The sequence below is a fragment of the Pleurodeles waltl genome, chromosome 10, assembly GCF_031143425.1.
Source record: "Pleurodeles waltl isolate 20211129_DDA chromosome 10, aPleWal1.hap1.20221129, whole genome shotgun sequence".
In the NCBI taxonomy this organism is placed as follows: Eukaryota; Metazoa; Chordata; class Amphibia; order Caudata; family Salamandridae; genus Pleurodeles; species Pleurodeles waltl.
In genome coordinates this window covers 848,103,459-848,125,537 of record NC_090449.1, presented here as the reverse complement: position 1 = coordinate 848,125,537, position 22,079 = coordinate 848,103,459, and the positions used below count along the sequence as shown (strand labels likewise).

Genomic DNA, 22,079 nt, shown 5'->3' with positions numbered 1-22,079 from the left:
CACACTATTTCTCCTACTGATGCTTTGTGGAAGATCTACAATCAAAGCTTCTGGTGGTACGTGTGGTGTAACAGGCCATCAACAGGAGTAGTTCCATGGTAGTTCATGAACCTACTGCATAGTAGCTTATTCTTTCAACATAGCCAGATAGCTGGACCCAAAGTGCAACTAAGAATAGAGACATATAACTGCAGGCTGGAAGACACCTATAAACACTGAGAAATTATAAAAGACTGGCAGATTGTACTTTGACTGGAGATATGGTTAGAACAAGGTACAATTATGTATAATTACCCTTTGAGAAAATGTGGTAACGTATACTGATTAGGCCTGGGAGTAATTCAAATTAACAAAGCTGAGCTGGTGACATGGTTTACTGAGTTGGCACAACCACACTCCTCCATTGGCTAGATCAGCCTTAAGAATGAAACATTGCTGGTGATATTTTTGCACACATGAGGTTGACAAGCTAGCTGATGGACATCTTTAAACCTGGCAAACCCTTGCAGGTGAGATGCCATTCTGCCCTGGCCATGGTAGGGGGCTCTGCCTGCTGGCTGGCACACCACCACCCTGTAGGACCTGAGCCTCCAAAGGGGAGATTACGGGAGATGTTCAGCTTGCAGGAAAACTGGATTCTCCCTGGTCTGATGCCATTGTGTCCTGGGTAGAGAAGGTTGCCCAGCTGAGAGACTGCAGACCTGAACTTTGGGAACTGGGCCTCCCAAGCAAAAGACATGGCCTTGCTTGCCTCTCACAGGGGATTACGGGAGCTATTCTGCCAGCAGAAGACTGAGACGCTTCCCTGTGTAATACCACCCCAACCTGGGTAGGGAAGGTGAACCAGCCCAGTGCATGGAGCCCTGGTCTATGGGTACCAGGCCTCTCAGGAGAAAGCCATGGCTTCACCTACCTCTCCTGGGGGATTGTGGGAGCTGTTCTGCCTGCAGGAGCCCTGGTCTCCTCGCTGGTCTGATGACCCACTGCCCTGGAATCTGCCTGAGACGTATTGTTAGATCTCATCTCTACTCCACACCATGGGGACAGGAGAGTCCTCCCCTGTCTACAGCCACCATGCCCTTGGGTAGGGACTGTCATCCCCATCCCTAGGCTAAGAGTGTCCCAGGATGGTGCTTGCCACCTTCCTTGTGCCCAAGACTGGGGAGCTAAGGTGGATTACATCTCCAGCCAACCACTACTCCCCCTGGGCCTGCCTGGAAAGCCGTTTTTCCTTCAGTATTAAGTCACCACCAATTTGGGGCTTACAGAACCTGGGGGAGACACAAGTTAGAGTTATGCACTGTACCAGCCGGCTCACCAGTCATCTGCTCAGCCAGCCACAGAGCAGCCATCTAGTCATCCAGCCACCAGCTGGTCATCTGGCCGGCCAGTCCAGTGACCAGATGGGTCAGGCCGACCTGGTGACTACAGGACCAAAGCAGCAGCTTTTATGCTGTTTTTTCCACTTAGAATACGGAATAGACACATACTCTTAAATACTGGAAAATTATATACATGAATTTAGCAGTTTGATTTGCTGCACCCATTTGGAAGCTAGCCCTAGACCACTTAAACAAATAATCATTAAACAAATATTATGTTGTTTCTGCAATGTGCTTAGCCTTAAGGATTTATACACAAAGTATTGTGAATATCACCTTCTCATAATAAACATACAGGTTTCGATTTGTTGATATTACCCTAGAAATAGTAAAAAAGGGGCAAATAATTACTTCTCTCCGGGGACAGGGAATCAAACTTACTGCCCGATGTAAAAATACCATGAGATCATGCAGCATGTGAGAAATGTGTAAGAATGGATGCCACGATTGCATAAACTTGCAAGGGACTCTATTTTCCAGTCTTCTTAGCAATGCGGATATGTCACCACATCGCAATGCAGGTTACCATGGGGTTGTGTGTTAGAAAAATTACAAGCATCAAACAGACTCGGAAGGGACTACATTTCTCAGACTTCCTAGTGATATGGGACATGCCACAACAGTGCAACGCTCATTATCATGCAGCCTCTTCTGCTTTTAACGGTGATTACCGCCAGGCATGGAACTAGGCAGAGGAGTAGACCAGCAGCACTCTTAGGTCGACAGAGGGGACCTGAGCCTTGGCAAAGAAAGGTGTGGGGGCATTGAGACCTTTTATAAGTTTATGGCAACCATTATCCCTATACAAGGATTTTTCATCTTTCTAGGATTTCAATCTATTTGTGCATAAATGAAAGTATGGGATGATGTATCAGTATATGTAGGCAAATTGAGATACGTGGATGAACTGGGTTGCTGTACATCTAAATTGAACCAAGTAACAACTAAACCAATCAAAGAAACCATAACTGATTCAATGAGCCATTCACCATTTTACTGTACCAGCTGTGTGTACTTACACATGCATGGCTTACTCTTTGAGAAATGATTATGGTACTGGCAGGATCAACCAGGCAGCCACACCTGTTGGATGGGAGGAGGAACCACATGCATGTATTGGACTGACCTTTTCACACCTAGGGAGCCTGCTTTGGGAGCCCCTGCTTGCATGTTGGGGTAATAAGGCAGTCACACAGGCACACGTAGGCCCAGTTTACTCTGTAACAACAGAAGGGAGAGGAGGCCAAGTGCTGCTTGAGCAAGACACAGGGGTGCCATGCCCCAGCGTGGGCAGCTGGGACCACCTCATAAAATGATTTTTTTGTGCTCCTTCAGAAATGCACAGGCTGGTAAAGGACAATGGACAGCAAATGTTCCCCAGACAACATCTGGGACTAGCACCACCCAACACCATCTACCCGGTTCAAACCACTTTACAAGCTGCCAAGCTGTTTGGCCTTCGCTCTGCTGAATGACCTCTACAAAAGGCAGATCCTTGAGTCAGACAGTCCAATCAGCATGGAAGTGCTTTGCTTGAGACAACAGCTGAAACTGGCCAAGCAGTCTATCCATAAGTAGAATAAGTGCCCCCAATCAATCCAAATACATTGATGGCTAATCCACACCCAAGCAAACAGACCTGCAGAGGTATCTCAGCTTTACATCCCTGTCTGCCCTTTGGGATGCAGGGCTTGGAGGATATTTCAATTGGACAGGGAAGAAAGACACCTGCACAATCATGCCCTCTCAACAACAAGGGGGTCCTGAGCACCCTCTCCCTACTAGTCTGGAGCAAGGTTACCCCCTTTTTTTTTTGTAATTGTTCATGCCGAGTCCTAGAAGGGGCTGTTGGTGAAAATGAACCCGACCTTCTGGACTGCTGTGTGGGCTCAGAGAGTCAAATGAACCTTCATTCGGATGTCCAGGACACCCAGGACATCCGGACATGCCATCGGAACTCATTGTGTGCAACCAGATGTCAAGGGATCAGAACAACCAGATGCCCAGACAGAAAAGTTAGAAAGCTGATCTCACTGTGACTTCTGAAAAAGTATTCTGCTCCTGTGTAGAGGGGATGGGGAATCTAAGACCCAGGCTTTTGGAGCCTTTGCTGGGTACCAGGAAGGAGTGATGGGGAGGGAATCGTGAAGCACTGACCAGGGGCCTAGTTAGAGCTTCTAAACCTGGACAAGCAAGGAAGAACTCCCTTGTCCTCTGCCTCTCCTCCTGTGCACTTTGCAACACAGCGGGATAGATAAGGGAGCCAAAGACCAGCCAGAGCTCTGACTCTCAGTCTGGTCATAGCTTCCTCTGACAGGTAAGCAGGTGAGGCCTGCCGAGGACTGTGGGTCCCTGTCCATGACACTTTAAGACATGGTGAGCCCAGCCTCTATTTTATCACTCCAGGGCCCACTGGGGCACTGAAACTGGGCATGGTTAGAGCTTTTGAACCAAAACAAGCAGCGGAGACTTCCCCAGGCCTGTGGGGCACTCTCATGGGCACTTTGCAACATGACAGGCCAGGGAAGGGACCCTAGGTCCTGGGGCTTCCTATCCAGGGCCCACCAGGGCGTTGTCTCAGGGCATGGTCAGAGCTGCTAGATCTGGACAAGAAGGGGAGGCCATCCTGGCCCTGAGGGTCCCCCTCCAGGGAACTTTGAGACATAGCGGGCAAAGGAATGGAGTCCAGGCCTGGGGTCTTTCACCCCAAGGCCCAGTCTGAGCTGGTGAACCCAAACAAGCTAGGGAGACCTCCCTGGGCCTTTGGACCCTGTCCTGGGTACTTTGTGACATTGTGGGCCAGAGAAGGGAACCCAGAGCTTGGGGCTTCCACTCAGGGTCTGCTGGGGTTCTGTCCCAGGCCCAATCAGAGCTTCTGAACCTGGACATGCAGGGAAGCTCTCCTTGGATGGGTGGGACCCTGTCCTGGTCACTTTTTGACATGGCGGGTCGGAGAAGGGAGCCAAATGCTGGGGTCTTCTACTCTTAGGACAGTCCAAACTATGACTATGGTCCTGGTGAGAGCATCTTATCCCGGGCAAGTAGAGGAGGCCTCCCCAGTCCCAAACCCAAGCTCCAAGTGACATGATGGGCCCTGAAGTAGAACCCTGGGCTGGGGGCTTTGGTCAGGCCAGACGGAACTCTGACCTGGGGCCAGGTTAGAGCTTTTTATCCTGGGCAAGTAGGGGAGGAGTCCCAGGATCCATGGATCCCCATCCCTGGCACTTTTTGGCATAACACATGAAAACTAAATGTCCAGGGTCCTCACTCTGGGCCAACAAGAGCACCACCCATTATTATAATCTGTGCACATTTAGTGACAGAGAGGAACATTCAGGAAAATGTGTCAGGGCTCCTGGAAGCCTGACTGGGATTCAAGGTTTAAATAAGCCTGCACTGGGACTTCCAGTGCAGCTTGGAATTCTGAACACATGAAAGAAATTACGTGTTTTGTTTACCTTTTCCAGTACAAAACATTACCAGTGACATTAGCATGGCACATTTTGAACCATCCATGTAGGCGTAGTAAAGGACGTGTCCTGTAAGATTTAAAGCTGTGCACATCTTTTTATGCTGGGTGTGTATGAGGAAAAGATGAAGAGACATGAGTGAAAAACCTGAAGCTGGAATAAGGGCCCCTTTGCTAAATAGATTGCATTAGCAGAGTTGAACTGTACCCTAAAGAAACGTGTTATTAAAATGATTCACAAGTGAGGTTTTCATCATAAATGGTTAACTTACCAGGCACATACACAACAATATTGCATAGTAGGTACTTTTAGAAATGTGTCAGTAGTCAAGGTATCTTTAAGAAAACCTGTGCATGCACATTTACGCTGTGAACCTAAAATGCTGTAAATCCAACATCATATTAACAGGAATTCAAAGTAAAACAAATGAACATGCAGGCACGATTATTAACTAGCAGTGTCTTTATGACAGGTGGAGGCACCCAAAGAGCATGCAATTACCAGACAAAAAATTTAAACCAGCAATTACAAGTTTGGTCATGTCAACAAATGGTGTAAAGAGTATACACTAACTTCAGTCTAAAAAAATGGCAGCTTGATGCTACATCAACAAAACCAAATAGGAACACAAATTTGACAACCATCCTTTAAATGCTATGGCCATGAGTGACAGTCAATCTAAGTAACCATCATGAATAACATATGGAAGCTGAAAGCTGAAGGTGAGCAACTAGGACCTACTCATTGTACTTCAATTTGCATTGTTTGTAAAGAATTGATAACATGAGCTCCACAGACTCCAAAGTTCTTTGTAGCCACTGAAAGTACTCATGTTTGAATTTTTTGTCAATGTGTGTGCTTTTCTCTGAAAATGTAATACAAAATTAAAAGCAAAAACAAACATATTTCCCTACATTACATTGAAACTAACAATTTTAGGTTTAACACCTTAATTTGAACATTCTCCAAATCTTTAATTTGTTATATACCGAGGAAAACCTAATTTAAATAAGAGGAGAAATTGAAATTACATACCTTTGCGAATTTGACATACCCAATTGCGAACAAAATCACAATGTATGTCGTTCCAATTCCGATAATATACTACACAGTTTTCAACGTTTTGGTGATTATTGGGCTCTCCATAATCCCAGTTTTCATAACCCATCTGTTGGAGCAACACAACTTTGTTTAAAAAAAATGTCATAGTTTCAAACCAAGAGTCAGACTTGCAGAGACCTTTGCATGTGGGTATTGTCTCACACACACAAATAGTCTTTTTTTCATAAATGTAAGAACACTTTTAATTCAGAAAAGTAGGTTTTGCACATATAAAAAGAAATATTCACACAAAGTTATTTGTTTGAGTTAGTACTCACAGAGAGAGGGAAGGGAGTGGAGAATGGGTTTCCCAGGCCTAGAATGCCATCTGAGTTTTGTGGCGAACCACATGCATGTTTGCAGGCATTCACAAACACCTTTTTGCCCCCTTCCTCCCGAAGCAAAATATGATAAACGTATTCATGAAAGACAAGACGAAATCCCTTTCTGGTCCCCAAAGAGGTTCCCTTAATACATTCGTAGATACACAGGTATATTAGCAGAGATATAATTACTAGATATTTTTAGGGTTCCTTCACGGAACCCTACAAAATAATGAAAAGATACTTTGGGACATCATACATTACATCATTAACAATACAACACATGCCACTGACTCTTCTTCTGAAGCCATTCATCTGCTCTCCTACTTAACTAGTAGCAGGCTTAGCTATTGTCTCCAGCACGTCCTGTCAATCACCACCTCTTGCACACCCACAAACACCCCCTGCAACAACTGTCACGTCTTGTATATGATTTGGAATCACTGTCCTGCTGCTACTTAACCTCCCGAGCTACTAATATTCTCTGTACAGATATGGAGCTGTCCTGTTTTGATTCAATGTTTCACCTACCTTGATGCGGGTGACCTCTTCCAAGGTACAGACTCCCACCTGCCCAGATTCTGATACGGTTGACCCATCTTTGTCATCCTCTTCACAACCTCTTATCCTACCAACCAGCTAATAGCTAACTTCCCTCTCCCTGCCTAACTTCAAGCCTCTGGAATTAAACTTACTAGTTCTGCAGTGACCCTCACACTAAGATCTCAGAATTATTTACACGTTCTGATATACCTCCATACATAGAGCCACAGGGACAAAGAAAGAAAGGACTCATACTGTGCTTAATTTGAGCAGGTGAGTGAAGTGAAGTTGGTGTCACCTGCACTCATTTTTGGGCACTGACACTTATGAGCCAGAAAGACAGAAAGACGGGAAAAGTGAGAAAGGGAGAAAACAGAGATGAAAAAGAACCTGCAAAAGTGAGATAAAGGGGAAGAGAGTGACTTGTGGAGGATGAAAGAGGCATGAGGTGGAATAAATACTAGGTAGTCCTTGGAGTTCAACACCCCAATATTCATTGCACGGACTGCATGCTTCTGAGCAAAACCTTGGGATCTGACACTTATTAATGTACACATTAGGCACTGCACTAATATATAGAAATTGCATTTATTTGAAAAAAGCAGTGAGTGGATATTTTAATTACACATTTAACTGGCAAACACACAAACATCTTTAGGCATCAATGATGATTAGAACCTCAATCCATATCTCTTAAAACAGACATACACAACCACAACTTGCATACCAAGTGTGATTCTCATTTCACAACAATATTCATGCCAATAGGTAACTACACCTAACATCTTTATTCAAAGAATAGGTAATACTGTGAGGGTATAATAATTTGTAATCTCATCTGTAGGATTATTTACAACATTTCTAATTGCACCTGTCACATCAGGGTTGAGATCATGAGCATTGCATTTGGTGAGCAAATTATGATTTGTACAGCTATATTGCACTTTCTGGATTGCTATTCTAACAATAACATGAATTTCAGTGTTTTTTTTATTTTAGGCCCACATGTAATATCCTAATTGCGACTTTTCTCGACGCACATTTAGGAAGTTGTAAAATGTGATGTACAACAGTGTCTTAGACACTGTTTGCAATTCCCAAATGGGTCGCAGGGAACCTGCCGCATTAATATTCATGAGGCCTGCACTCACAGGGATGGTGGCCAGCTACGGTCAGCAGACCACCATGTGCGTGACTAGTTTCTAAATAAAACATTTTTTTTTTAATGAAGCCCCTTTCCCTTAAAGGAACACGCAATGCATTTCAAAAACAAAAATGAAAAGTTTTCTTTGAATTTTTTAAGAATAGGCAATGGTCACTTGGGGACCCCTTCCCGTTTGCAAATGGGTTACCACCAATTTGAAATTGGTGGTAAACCGGAAATGTTTTGCAACTGCATTCCTGTAACATGCATACATGGCCCTGCTAGTCGCTATTAGGAAGCAACACCCTATGCACACCTCTTCCCAATACCCAATCTCAAACCCTATTTTGCGAGTTGGTAATAGGTTACCGACTCGCAAAATATGGTTGGTACATGTTAGAAGGCTGTTTAGCAGTTGCAAACGGCGCAATTCACTTTTTGCAATTGCTAAATCCTATCGTACATGGATCCCTTAATTACCAACTGCATCATCAGTTAAACTTTTTTTAGTGCATTTCCAAGGTATTTAAATGTACATTGAGGTGTGACATCCAAAGCTAGCCATAAGTTACATTTAACCTTTCTTTCTATCTTTTTCTGTTTACTGGATTTTAAACCATATACAATGGTTAAACTAATATTAAGGCTCATAATCACAGTTAATGTTTCTTTTATTTAGTGAATAATATTTGAGGGGGTGCTAATATTCTACATGTAACTGATACCTGCAGTCATCCTGCCATGAACCACCAACACCCTTCGGCTATAAATAGTGATATTTGACCATAGGATTTAGACCTTGAGGTTGGCTGTTGGTCTTTACATGTTTTTTCAGATTTCATTCACAAAAATAACTGCACTTTAACTGTGTTTTTTCTACATGGATTTCGTATGTTTTTCCAAACATACATTAAGGTGCTATAACCAAAACTAGCCATACCCTCACTTTAAACTTTGCTTTTTTTTCAGTGAATGCATATGGATGAAAGGCTTGCAGTAATTATCCTCAATAACAACACATATACCTATGGACATTATTTTTAAAGAAGCCTGCCTTTTCCTCTTCAAACATTTAGCTGTCCACAAAAACTGTCAAATATCTGTAGATTTTGGACTGTACATATGATGTTCCATCAACTAAATAATTTTAGAGGAATGTCCGTGTATTTTTAGACTATTCTTTGTTTTGTGATCTCAGCAAACCACCATATCTTTCTTTAGTAAAGTGTTTTCGGTTACTTCTTTTAAAAAAAAAATAATGTAGGTCTCCACCCAAAGTATGTACTGGGTAGGCTTGTGACAAAGCACAGTAGTCAAAGGACATACGGTGTGACCTTTGGTCCTATCCTATGTTCTGTCATACCACCAACCCCAGAGTTTGCTGGACTAACAGTGTGGCACTGGACCACGCCTAGCACCTTTTACTCCTGGCCACTTGGCACAGCATTGAGTCATGCCCAGGGGGTAATTGATGCATGCTTTTGGGTTTGCTGTACCCTGCATCCAATCTTTCCAACCACAAAACAGGCTGATGAAATCCCTGAAGGTGATTACATTATCACCAACACACTGAAGGTCACCATCTTCAAATTCTCCCAAGAAATAACATTAATATGTTCTGACACTGCATCATTCCCAGTTTGACTTGGTGCCATGGAATAAATTAATTGCTGAATTTGAAGGCTGTCCACCAAATTCATGGTACCCCCTCTCGATTTAGACTTGGGGGAGCCATAATGTTTCTGTTGGAGGACCTTCTACTGCCTTTTTGATTATCTGACAGGTGCTTTTGTTCTATTTGAGACCACCAGGAAAATTCTGTAGGTCCTGAACAAGAAACCAAATAAACTTCCAGTCTGTCATGGATAGTTTATTTTTAAAAACAGCCCCCTACCCTGGGAGTGTTTTTGAGAAACAAAATACTTTGCTTTGTTGGCTCATTGAACATAGCACCCACAAACCAAAATGTCATGCCTTCAGTAAGCCTCCACAGCAACAGATCTTCTGAAGGCACACATCAAAGCACAGCTGACATACATTTTTCCTATTTGGGACTATAAGTCAAGAGTCTGGAAGTCCTGAACAAGCAACCATATAAACTTCCAGTCTGCCAGGCACATTTATTTTTTGATTTTGTGAAACAAACTCCTACCTTGGTAGTTTTGTTTTGCGAAATAAAATACTTTGCTGTGCACGCTATTTAAAATGGTAAAGTATCTTCTGAAGACATAAAGATTTCCACATGCCTGGTGGAGAACTGTAAATATGGCAGGCTGAAGTTCTCCAGGACAGCAGAGTTCACCTTTTCACTGCCCTGGGCTAAAAGAAGGACAGCTCACCATATGATAACTGAGGCCTTTCAAGTTTTCATTATTGGAGGTAGAGCAGTCTAATATGTTTGTGGAGTGTAGCCATTATTATACTGAGTGGAGGGTGCCTGGGACAAAATGAGAATGAACTGCATTTTTTGTCAATTGTTATACAAAGTAGTGCATCGTCATCCAGGACTGTCTGTCTCAAGAGTTGATGCCAATACAGAGTTATCAACAGGAGTTGAAACTTTGAAATAAAGTTGGGTGTCATCAGCATGTTGGTAATAAGATATGCCATATTTGTTTATGATTTCAGCCAGAGGTTTCAGGTAAAGACTGAAAACAAATATTGAAGAAGCAGAGGCTAATTCAGAGTCTTGTGGTACCCCTTTATAAAGTTACTGGGTTGAGAAACCAGCAACTACACTGCATTTTTTGTCATGTTCCCAAACTGCCTTAGGGACCTTGACATCTCATTTAATAAACTCTATGACTAGGGCTAAACTTTTAAAATAACAGTTTAACAGAAACCCCCTATGAATATGCCTGCCATAGATAATATTTCATTTGCAGTCCACATAGAAACTCCTTGGTCACTTCTGTAAAAATGGCAGTGCCTGCTGGGTTAATTTATGTTGTTCTCAGTCACCCAAAGCTTGTTCCACTCACAGGGAATATGGGAGCTTTCCATGACCTATCAGCCTTCCAGTCTACCCACCAAACAATTTTATAAAAGGTTGGTCTACCATGAGAAAAGTCCTTTCCCTCAAAAGGTCTCTGGATATCAAATAGCAATTTCAGCAAACCATTAATCTTTAGTTGATTATTCATTCCTGAAATTCAAGTGGGGAATATGACATTAAGATATCAGTTTTCACACCATAATAGAAAGTGTCACAAATGTTTTAGTACATTCTAGTACAGATGACTGAAGTACCCTTTGCCTATAATCTTTGTGATTGACATCATCATCCCTGCATAGCTTTGATTGGCAAAGGCATTAAAGTAAAGCTTTTTAAGTAACTCAACCAATGGTTATTAGCTTACATATGTACAGACAAGCAAATTTAGTTTTAAAAACATTGCAAAAAATGGGGACATTCCTTTTGATTCTCTTTTCAATAGCCCATTGGCATCTTGTGAGATGTAGGATGTACATTCAGCATAGTGACACAAGTCCACAATATACACCAGAAATCAACATTTAAAGGAATTTATTAACTGAAAAGGAAAATATATGTACTCACTGGAGATCCGTCTGACCAACCAAATCCTCCTTCTGAATCCACTTTATGTAGACCAATCCAATAAGACTCCATGTATAGTGAGTCTTCACTTAAAAAAAAACATAAATAAAATTGTTACTGCAATACTTTTTACCACTGCATCTCCAGTGAAATATGTCTACAACAGTACTTTAGGAAAGTTCTCTATTCAGAAATCTATACTCCACTTTGTTAAAAAAAAGTGAATGAAACCCACATCCTACAAAAACTGAAAAAACCCAAACTGTTAAGCTTTGTATCTTCTCACAAAATTAAGTAGATAAATCAGTTTAGCCCCAAAATGCTAGGTACTATATTAGCTGAGATGAATACAAAAATATTTGATTACTAAACTCTAGCCACACTTCTTTGTGCATTGCAATGTTTTCCTTGATGGTTCAAAGTGATAGAAAGTACCAGTTCCTGATGCTATTGCCAGGGTTGCCACTAAACTAGGATCACCAATAATCTGTGTCACACTAAAACATTTAGCTATTTATAGACTTTGATTGGGTGCATTTTGTGGAGACCACAGGTCAGAAATAACACTGTAAAGGAATACCATTGCAGAGCTGAGGAGTGAGGGCTGAGGACTGCCAAAGGGTCAAGTTCACTGACCGAGACAGAGGAAAAGAAAGAAAGGAAGAAAAAAAGAAAAGTTACTAGATGGACAAATGGGGATAACAAAAGAAAAAGTTTTGAAAGAAAGGCTATTAGGACAGAGGAATGCAAGATGAAAGGAGAGAAAGACAATAGAGAGAAAGGGAACAAAAAAAAGATTAAAGGCATGGAACATGAGAAGAAACTAAAGGGGAGACAAATGGGGATGGAAGAAGATAGAAATAAAAACAGGAAGAACTGATGAGGAAAGGCACTAAGAAGGAAATTATTTTAGAAGGGGAAATAAGAGAAAGGGAAGAAGAAAGAAGGAATGGGAAAGAAGGAAAAGAGAATGAGGAAAGAAGAAGCAGTGTGTCAGAAAAGAAAAGCTAAAGAGATAGGAGGTGAAAATAAACAAGAAAAAAGAGAGAGGAAAGGTAGATGATGAAAGAAAAGAGGACAAATCAGAATCAGAAGTCAAACTAAGCAGACAAATAAAGAATGAATGACAAAAGCAGGATAGGGAGGTATTCCAAAGATGGTGTGATTTTCAATGTAAGGGACACAAAAAAAAAAAGAAGGGAGGCTAGAGAAAATTAATTTGCTAGAAAACTGAAATATGGAGAGGGACCAAGAAAAAACAAAGCAGAACATGAAAAGAAGGTCAGAGAAGGAAAGAAGAAGCAAAGTAAACGGATGATTCACAAAAAGTAAGAGAAATATCTAAAGAAATAATGAAAGGAAAGTGAGAAAAACAAAATTGGGATGCTAAAGCAAAAAGGAAAGAATAAGAAAACACTGAAAGAAACACAACATTGGAAAGATGAGCATGGGAAGAAATGTAGAGTGAATCAGAAGAAAAAGAAAAACCAAGGGACAGAAAATCAAAAACTAAAGAAAGCTAAATTTACCCATATACACAGAATATGTTGGAAGAGGGAAGTTGGAAAAATAGAAAAAAGAAAGAGTTGATAACAAAGACAGAGAAATGATGAAAGAAAAAGTAACAGCAAATGGGATCGAAAGAAAAAGAAACAGCAAAAAAAGGATGATGAAATTAGAAACAAGGAAAGCGGGAGGGAAAGAAACAGTAATGAATGAAAGAAAATAGAAATATGAGTGAAAGAATATAAAAGTAAGAAAGAGAGAAGGAACATAGGAGAAAGAGTATTAGTGTTCAAACAGGAATGAATGAATGTAAAAACAACAGAGAAAGACAGTAAAAAGTACTGTAAAAGGTGAAAGTGAAGGAACAAGGGAATAAGCAAGAAAAAAATAAAAAGAAAAAAGAAAAAAGAAGAGAAGCAACAAAAACGGTCAAGTGGGAAAGAAGGAAAGAGGAAGTTGCAAAAGAAAAACAGATGAAGGGAAAAAGAAATCACAGTTCAGACAAGAAGGTGAACAGATTGAATGGAGACAGGATGTAAGGATATGCTCTGTCAGATTATGCTCACATGTTGGAACATATCGTATGCCATGTGCCCTTCACACAAAAGAGCCATAGACTTATATTCACATTCAAGAGCCACAGAGAGACTCGGGCAGGTTTCGGATGGTGTTTGACTGCACAATACAGGATAGCTGATGGATAGTAATCTACAGATTCCCAACAAGCCACCAGAGGCAGACAATGCAACACAGAAGAACTAACATCTGTGACTTAATAACTTGTTATTTAGCCCCTTTCCACTTTCCCCTTGGCATCCATGTGCTCCTGTCTGTGTCTTGTGTCAAAGGGGCAGGCCAGGAATACAGACAGGTGAGTTGTCATAGTTTGTCTGGATCCATGGCTTCCCTGCCTTTCCACAGAGTAAGGGGGAAGGATGAGGTCTGAGGATCGGTCAGCTGAGAAGGAGACATGAGGAAACTATAAAGGAACAGAAAAGAGAAAGACTAAGATAGGAGAGTGGTGAAAAGCATACTAAGAATACCAGAACACAAGGATGAGAAATGTGACAGAACGGTAATTTGGAGTGAGAAGGGGAAATCCAGTGAGGTAGAGGCAAGAGAGAGATGGATACTTAAAAGAGTATGAACCTGGGGAAATGATGGGGAGAGGAACTGAGAAAAGCAGGTGATTCAAAGAAGAAGATAACTGACACCGACAGAAATTGTGGTGGGCCTATTCTGGCATATTGTGTGTGTTCCTGGAATTATATTGTTCTTGGAAGACAGCTTTCCTTGGAATACTGTGGACATTTTATGCATTATAATCACTGAGCTATAATCTGGTCTTCACTGGCATTTTGTGGGCAGTCTTTGCATCTCTAACATAAAGGATGGTATAAGATGGCCTTTCTTAGAGTACTGTTAGCATCCTTGAATTATTATGACGTGCCATTTGATACGCTGGATTTGTGATATCCTGCATATGGTGGTCTCCTATGGTTACAGATGGGCTCCTTGGCAGAAGTTAGGTATATCCGAAATTGTCAGCTATTGCAAGTGTATAATGGTAACCGCTAGGATGTTACTGTGGGACATCAACATGAAAGACAGATACTGTCCCTGTGGTGCAATACAATTTGTGAGTGTTGATGAAAATTTGGAGTTTTTTTTGGTGACCAACCTAGGAGATACAGTACGAATTAAAACATATTTTTTAAAAATTAAAAGATTTGGTGTGGTAGAATTGACTGTATTTACCAGAAATGAAAAGCTGATATTTAGGAAATGTATTTCAGTAAATGTAAAGCATGGGTAACAATTATTCAGTTTACACATTATATTTAATTCTTATATGTAAATACTGATTCATGCTGCATTGAAACATATTTTGCTAATGCCATATAATTTAGTGTCAGAGGACACTTGCTGCTATTTCTGTTATTTTATGCATAATGTGTGGACATTTCAAACTGATGAAGCTTTTTAAGTTTAAGATATGTTTATAGACAGTCCTTTCTAGCTACAGCCTGTATAGTTGGTGTAGCCATAAGGACATGTGAATCAGTAAATTCTCTCTAATTTAAGTTGCAGCTCTAATGTCTGAGCTTATTGAAGTCTGTCTGGCATATGATTATTCCTATTGTCCACCAACTGAAATCATATGATTTGAGTAGCTATTAATTAACTGCTTTCCCATCTCTGCTCCCTTCAAGTAGATTCTTACATAATATATGTCTGAAAATCTACTTAGAGGAGCATGATAGGAAAATTAAATTGATGGAAAATAGAAGTAAAAACAGATGCTAAACCTATGGATCATTAGCATCACAGAACATGGACTAAAATGCTCTATTTTGGCAGAATTGTTATGTATTCTTTTTGGGAGGGAAGAGACATATCCTTCAAATTCCTCAATGGAAGATGAAAATTGTATGATAGACCTTGAAAGTATATGAATGGTTCACAAGTAAAAAGATCATCCACTGACAAGAAAGAAAATGGAAGAAAAACAGAACTACTGAGGACACTTCGCAAACACGCAGACAGCGCATTACATCAGCTAAAGTACTATATCATCGCCATCACAACGCCACCAACAGAAGCAGAATGTGTTTCAAGACAATCAAGCATTACATCACCTCCCCGCCCGACCCACTTATTCCTCACTCCACAGAAAAGTGCATTGTCATCAACCACTCCTTCTGTGAAACAATACAGAAGATGTGCCAGCACCTGGACAAAGTGAGGCCTGCTTTATCTTACACACCCACCCCTCCCTGCTAAATCCCACAATGGTCAGTCTTCAAAGCCCTATCTCTCCCTGATCATGCTGACATCCTCATCTTCATCAAAGAAACTTCTTATGAAGATTATGTTTTACCATCATACTTCATGAAAGCCTTCTTACCATTGTCAATGTCTCCTTTCATCAAGGCATCCTCCCAGAAGCTCTCATAATTGGTCAAATTCTCCCACTCCTAAAGAAACCTACACTAGACCCTGAAGACCAAAGCAACTCCCGGCTCATCACTCACCTAAAAATCATCACCAGATTAATTGGTAAAGCAGTCTGGGTTCAACTCCAAGCTAACATCAGAGATAACTATCTCCTGCATGACTACCAGTCTGGCTGAAGATCATGCTGCATAATGGAGACCACCACCTTACATGTTGTAGAGCATACCATCATGACCTTCTGATATTGCTGAACCTCTTACCTACCTATGACACAATTGACCATCCTGCCCCCATATAAAGAACCCTCATGTTCACAAACGTAATTCACTGGCAAAGTCCTTTACTGGTTTCCCTACTACATTTCCAACCAAATCCAATTTGTACAGATGGGCACCTCTACATCACAAAAGATTCCTATAACCCATGGAGTCCCCAGGGGCTCCACACTGTCTCAAACCATCTTCAACTCTTTGCTGGAGCTGCTGGTGCTCTACTCAAAAATAACAACATCAGGTTTCACCAGTATGTCGTTCAGGCACAACTCTACTTGAAAGTCTCCTCTACTTCAGACATCTAACACCTCAAACACTACGTGCACATAATCTAGACGTGGGTGTCCAGCGTCTACCTGAAACTGAGCCCAACCAAGAGAAAACTCATATTATTTGCCAAGAACAACAAACAGTACACACCTGGCTCAATGTTTGAACCTTGGTTTTAAATCCCAAATCTCATTGAACAGTAAGGGCCAGATATTCATAGCTTTTTTCTAGTTGCAAACGGCTCGATTCACTGAAAAAAGCATATTGGTATATACAAACCCTATTTTGAGATTCTGTAAGCTATTTACCAAATAGCAAAATAGGTTTGCGAGTCACCATTAGGAAGGGGCATTCCCTTCCTAATAGCGAGGCGCAGTGCGAGGTATGATTGTTTTGTGACAGTGAATGGGGGTCACAAAACAATCGCAGTTAGCACCAATTTCAAAATGGTGCTAACCCATTTGCAAATGGAAAGTGGTCCCTATGGGACCTCTTCCCCTTTGTGAATGGTAGCGAAAATATGTTTTGTGGAGCAGGCACCTCCTCTGAAAAAATCAAAAGAAAACTTTTCATTTTTATTTTTGAAATGCATGCCGTTTCCCATTTTTTCTTTTTTTTAAAAGCTGCATTATTTAAAAGCAGTCACAGACATGGTGGCCTGCTGTCCCCAGCAGGTCAACATCCCTGTGGGTGCAGCCCTTCCCAATGGGGTTGCAAATTGTGACCTATCGCATGAATATTAATGAGGTAGGCCATTTGCTACCCCATTGGGAATCGAAAACAGTGTGAGGTACACTGCTGTACATATGGTTTTGTGACTCGCAATGACTCAAAACTCCAGCCCTAAATCACTGGGATACATCCTGAACATCAGTCTCTCCCTCAAGGAACACATTGCCAAAAATAACACAAATGATCAGTTTAGGGAGACAGTTTAAGGCAATACCAAGAGTTTGTATGTAAAAAAAGTATCCAGTCACTGGTGCATTAGTAATGAGATTTATTTAGAAGGTAAATTTAGGTAAGCTGTTAATGATCCTCTATTGTGAATGAACCAGCCAACACTTATTTCGACCCCTAGTTTGCATGTAGGCCTTGTTTTTTTTTTAAGGCAAAAGGATTTAAATATTCAAATTGTAAGTTATCATTTGATTCCGGTATTTAAAGTAAGTCAATTGCATCCATTAGAAAGCATCAAGGAGTTTGAGGGCAAGCTATCTGCCTGAACACTTTCTATTGATCGAACAATTGCAAACATAATCACTCTGAAGTCCCTTTTGGTTGCTGTCTCAACCCACCTTGATGGAAGTAAATGTCATAAACAACACATATTAGGACCTTTTTTCCGCCTCATTGCATAAGGGAAACAACTGGTCATTTTGAATGTGGTCAGAACTATCGCATAAACACTTTTCCAAAAATAACTCTCCTTAATGCATTACAATAGGGGGCTGAAAAGGCCATTCTGTTTTAGGACTCAAGGCTCAGATTATGCTTGTACTTTCGTTACTGAAATTCAAAGCAGCCAATAAAACAATAAACTACATTACCCATAAGGATGTGAGTAAAGTGCTACAAAACACAGGACTGAAAACAGCCAACAAAGTATAACACAGCCCCATAAAATTAGTCTGCCATGTTTCTTCTTCCCCTTTCCTTGCTGCTCATCGCAGCAGAGATAAGTGCTTTTCTGCTTATTCATATCCTATATTGTTGATTTCATTTCTGTGTTGATTGTTGCATATGTTTTCAAGTTATTGTGCCCCACTTTTTTGATAGATTAAGTTAGTATTGTGGGTCTGAGTAGTGTGAACCTGTGATTGTGGTTTTCCTCAGGTATCTGCACTGCCACACAAGCCTCCTCACTTCTATGCTTTTCCTCGCCAGCTTCTCCGTATTATTTCTTTAGAAACAGAGAACTGTGCTCTTGGCATGCCAGCTGAGAAAGGAAGTCTGATTACGTGGAACAGACTTGCTTCAGCTTTAGCTGACAATTTTCATTGTGTTTCGCTTGAGGGTCATTATTATTAGTGGCTAGTTAGATCTGTTTCCACCCTAGTACAAAAGAGGAGTACTTAGCTGCAGAAATTCATTGGTGACATAAGATTGAGAGATATTTAGATGGGCCTCAGAGATGGAAGAAGACCACAAGTATTTTATGCATTGACTATTGAGCATTTATACACACTAGGTGGAGGGTCCCTACAGTAAGTTCCCTGTGTTTTTGGTAATGCTGGGTAAAACTGTATCCAGATCAGTAGAATCAGTCAGGATTTGACATACAATTCTTTAGTTTTTTTCTCATAAAGATGTAGTGAGGGCAATAACTGTGAGTGTAGTTGATAATTCACCTGAATCCAATGGTCTTTGCATTATTTAGATGAGATTCAGAATTTGCACTGTGCATTCTCACTCCATTGCACAGTGCATGTTTGCAGACAAATATATTATCAGATTAATGGAGAGGTTTACACTAAATGGGTGAACCAGCAAATTCAACTAGCTATCATAGGATAACTCTACTAGATGCAAAGCTAAATTCTATATGTGATTGTTACTAAATGAACTACAGCAATGGGTTCATAATAACCAACTGGTTCCAGATGTCCGATTTGGATTTCAACTCTTCTGTGGTATGATAGACAACAGTGAAGCTAGATTGATCCACATCTGCAAGTTAACAGTAGTCAAGAGAATGCCTTAATTTGCACATTTTGTTGACTTTAAAGCATTGCTCATTAGTGTTTTTTTTTTTATTATCTTTGGTGCAACCTGCATACATTGGAAATATCGTCTATTTTATTAAAGCTATTTTATAATTCAATGAAAATGCATTCGTCCAAGGTTACCTAAGATTTAAACCAATCATGGGCTCAACCAAGGTTACGTTCTTGCCCCTTTGCTACTTAGTTGGCAAATGTAGGGGCATATTTAAAGCTAGCTGCAATGCCTTCAGTAGAATACACTCACTGTTTCCAAGGCAATCTAAGTTATTAAAGTTGCATTTTACCAGCTTTCAGATATGTGAAGCAGCTAGAATCTGTTCAGTGCTCAATATCAGCGCAATATAGTGTATTTACTGCTTATTGAAATATTGATAGACTAGACTGGAATTTGCTATGACCAATTCACAAAGTTGGATTTTTGCTAATAATTTAGTCTGCCCAAGAACAGGGGACAAATGAAACACTGCTTTTAACACCAAATAGGGCCATTTTGGATATGTTGCCCTGCCATTCAGCCTCTGAAATTCACAATTAAGGAACTTTTCACACAATGGAGACATTTTTGGGAAGAGCAGAAGAATCTTGGCTACTTAAAATCTATAACATTCCTGAATCCTAGATAAGCAAGATGGTCATTAATATTATAGATGTCATTATGTTTACTCCTACATGCCACAATATCAGCATAGAAAGCCTGATACCCTCTCAAGACCTAAAGAACAAGCAAAGGAAGAAGATATGCTTTCCTCATGCAATTCCAACATTGAGAGGTTCCCTAAATTCTATTTATCTCTTTGTAATGGAACCCAAGAGGCAATAAGAGAACATTAGTACTAACGAATGATAGGGAGAGTGTTGGACAAAAGAAGCTGGAGGATTGGATGGTTCTTCCATTTTCAGAAGCTCCACGTAGCACAAAGAGAATTACAACTCATTTTTCTACAAGCGTGCCATTACAATCTAATTGCCATACACCATAGTATCTGAAGGACCTATAACATTAATCAAAATCATTTCTGGTGATGTAAGCTCCTTCATAGTGTCGGATACTGCATTGCCAGCTGCATGTTTGTGCTAAAGTCAAGATCTCATTAAAAAATGTATTGGATTGCTGTCATCTATTTGAATATCTCATCAGCCTTGGTCTCAGACATCCAAGATTCCATTGGCAATCTACTTCAGCCACAGAAATATACCAACATTCTTGTTGTGGTGGACTATTTAACAAAACAAGCTAATTTGGCATCACTCTATAGATTTCCAATAGCCCCAGCTTTAGCCCATTTTTAAAGATATTTTTCAAATTAATGGAGCACCAGAAATCAATATAACAGACAGTGTGGCAGCATTTGTAGTACCATTTTTAAATCCATTTTGAGACTTTGGGAATCTTTCATTTCATGTCCAGCACTTACCATATGCAGAGAGATGGGCAAACTGAAAGGGTGAACGAAGATTTAGAACAATGTATACAGTGTTTTCTGATAATTATTGCATCATAAGACAGGTACTTTGGCCTCTTATAGCTGATTTGTATAGTAGTACTTTGCTCTTCCCTTTGAGGTACTCTCCTTTCTTTTTTACCTATAGGTATCATTTTCATATGAAACTGAGCTCCTTTGTTTTTACTTAAATGCCTACCATTTATTATTCACTCTTGTCCCAATATAAATATCTGCTAATTAACGTTTAGTCGACTCAAAGGAAGGTTAAAAAAGATAATGCTGATAAAAACACCTTGTCCCTGCCCCCTATCAAACTCAGACTAAAGTATGGTTTTCTACAAAACACTTGCACATTCTTGGTTCACATCCTAATTATGCCCTTAGTTATATGTGTCCATTTCAGGTCTTTGAGTGGGTGGGTTTTGCAGCAGTGACATTAAAGCTTCCCCGTGAGCGGCAGATACATCAGGATGTACTGTATCTAGGGTAAAAATGACAATGGGTCCTAGAAGTGGTCCACCTACCTGCACCTATTGATGAGTACCCATAATACTTTGTGGAATTTATCCTGGATTCTCTTAGGTACAGGGGCCTGCTGCTCTACTTGGTATCCTAGAAGGAATATATATCTTAACAGTCTTTAGAACCAGTCTTGTTGATTGATTCCCCACCTCCTTCATGCCTATCTGAAGCTCCACCCTACTAAGCCTGGCCTGAGAGACCATTTGCTAATACAGAGGAATTGCTGTCAGGAGTCTTAAGCGTTTCTTGCAGGGACACAAGGAGGTTACATCATACAGTCATTACAAAGTGAAGCAAAAGTTTCCAAAATTTACAAAGGTGTAAGTCTGAACATGTAGGAAAATGATGCTTTGAATGGTTCTCATAAGCAGGCAACAGAGACAGATTCTCTCGTGGAAAACAATGAGAAGGGCTAGCATGAGGATTGGTGCACTTCTGACGTACTGACAGAAAAGAAGCTGGTGTCACTTGGGAGATCATGTCTAACAACATCAGTTGGTAGGCTCCTCTTCTGTTTTTAACATCTGCACCTTCTCTCACATCCTGCACTTTTTTTCTTCTCACGGTTGCATTTTTCCTAACGTTTCTCATGGTTGTCTTGACTTCCTATCACTGTTCAAATCCTCTTACAGTTTACCCCTGCTTCCTTAATGGTTCTAGGTGTCTGGGAGCCTAATCACAAAAACAAAACTGCAACCTACTGCAAGCAGCACACCATAGCCTAACCATTTTGGGGAAGAGGTGAAGAAAGTGTATGAAAGTTTGAATACTGATTGGTTGCCTTTCAAGTGTTTTTACATGATTAAGAGATTTGGGGGGTGATTCTAACCAAAAAATGGCATTCTGACCGCGGCGGTC

At 40.7% G+C, this 22,079-nt stretch overlaps 1 protein-coding gene across 1 annotated transcript in view; it reads right to left on the bottom strand.

The window, feature by feature from the left end:
• MRC1 (mannose receptor C-type 1) overlaps nt 1-22,079 on the bottom strand; it is a 705,818-nt gene that overhangs the window by 347,909 nt on the left and 335,830 nt on the right. Inside the window, exons 14-15 of the mRNA XM_069211541.1 lie at nt 11,523-11,610; nt 5,888-6,020 (exon numbers count right to left, since the gene is read on the bottom strand). Coding sequence (XP_069067642.1) covers nt 5,888-6,020; nt 11,523-11,610 — 221 coding nt within the window. The remainder of the gene's footprint in view (nt 1-5,887; nt 6,021-11,522; nt 11,611-22,079) is intronic.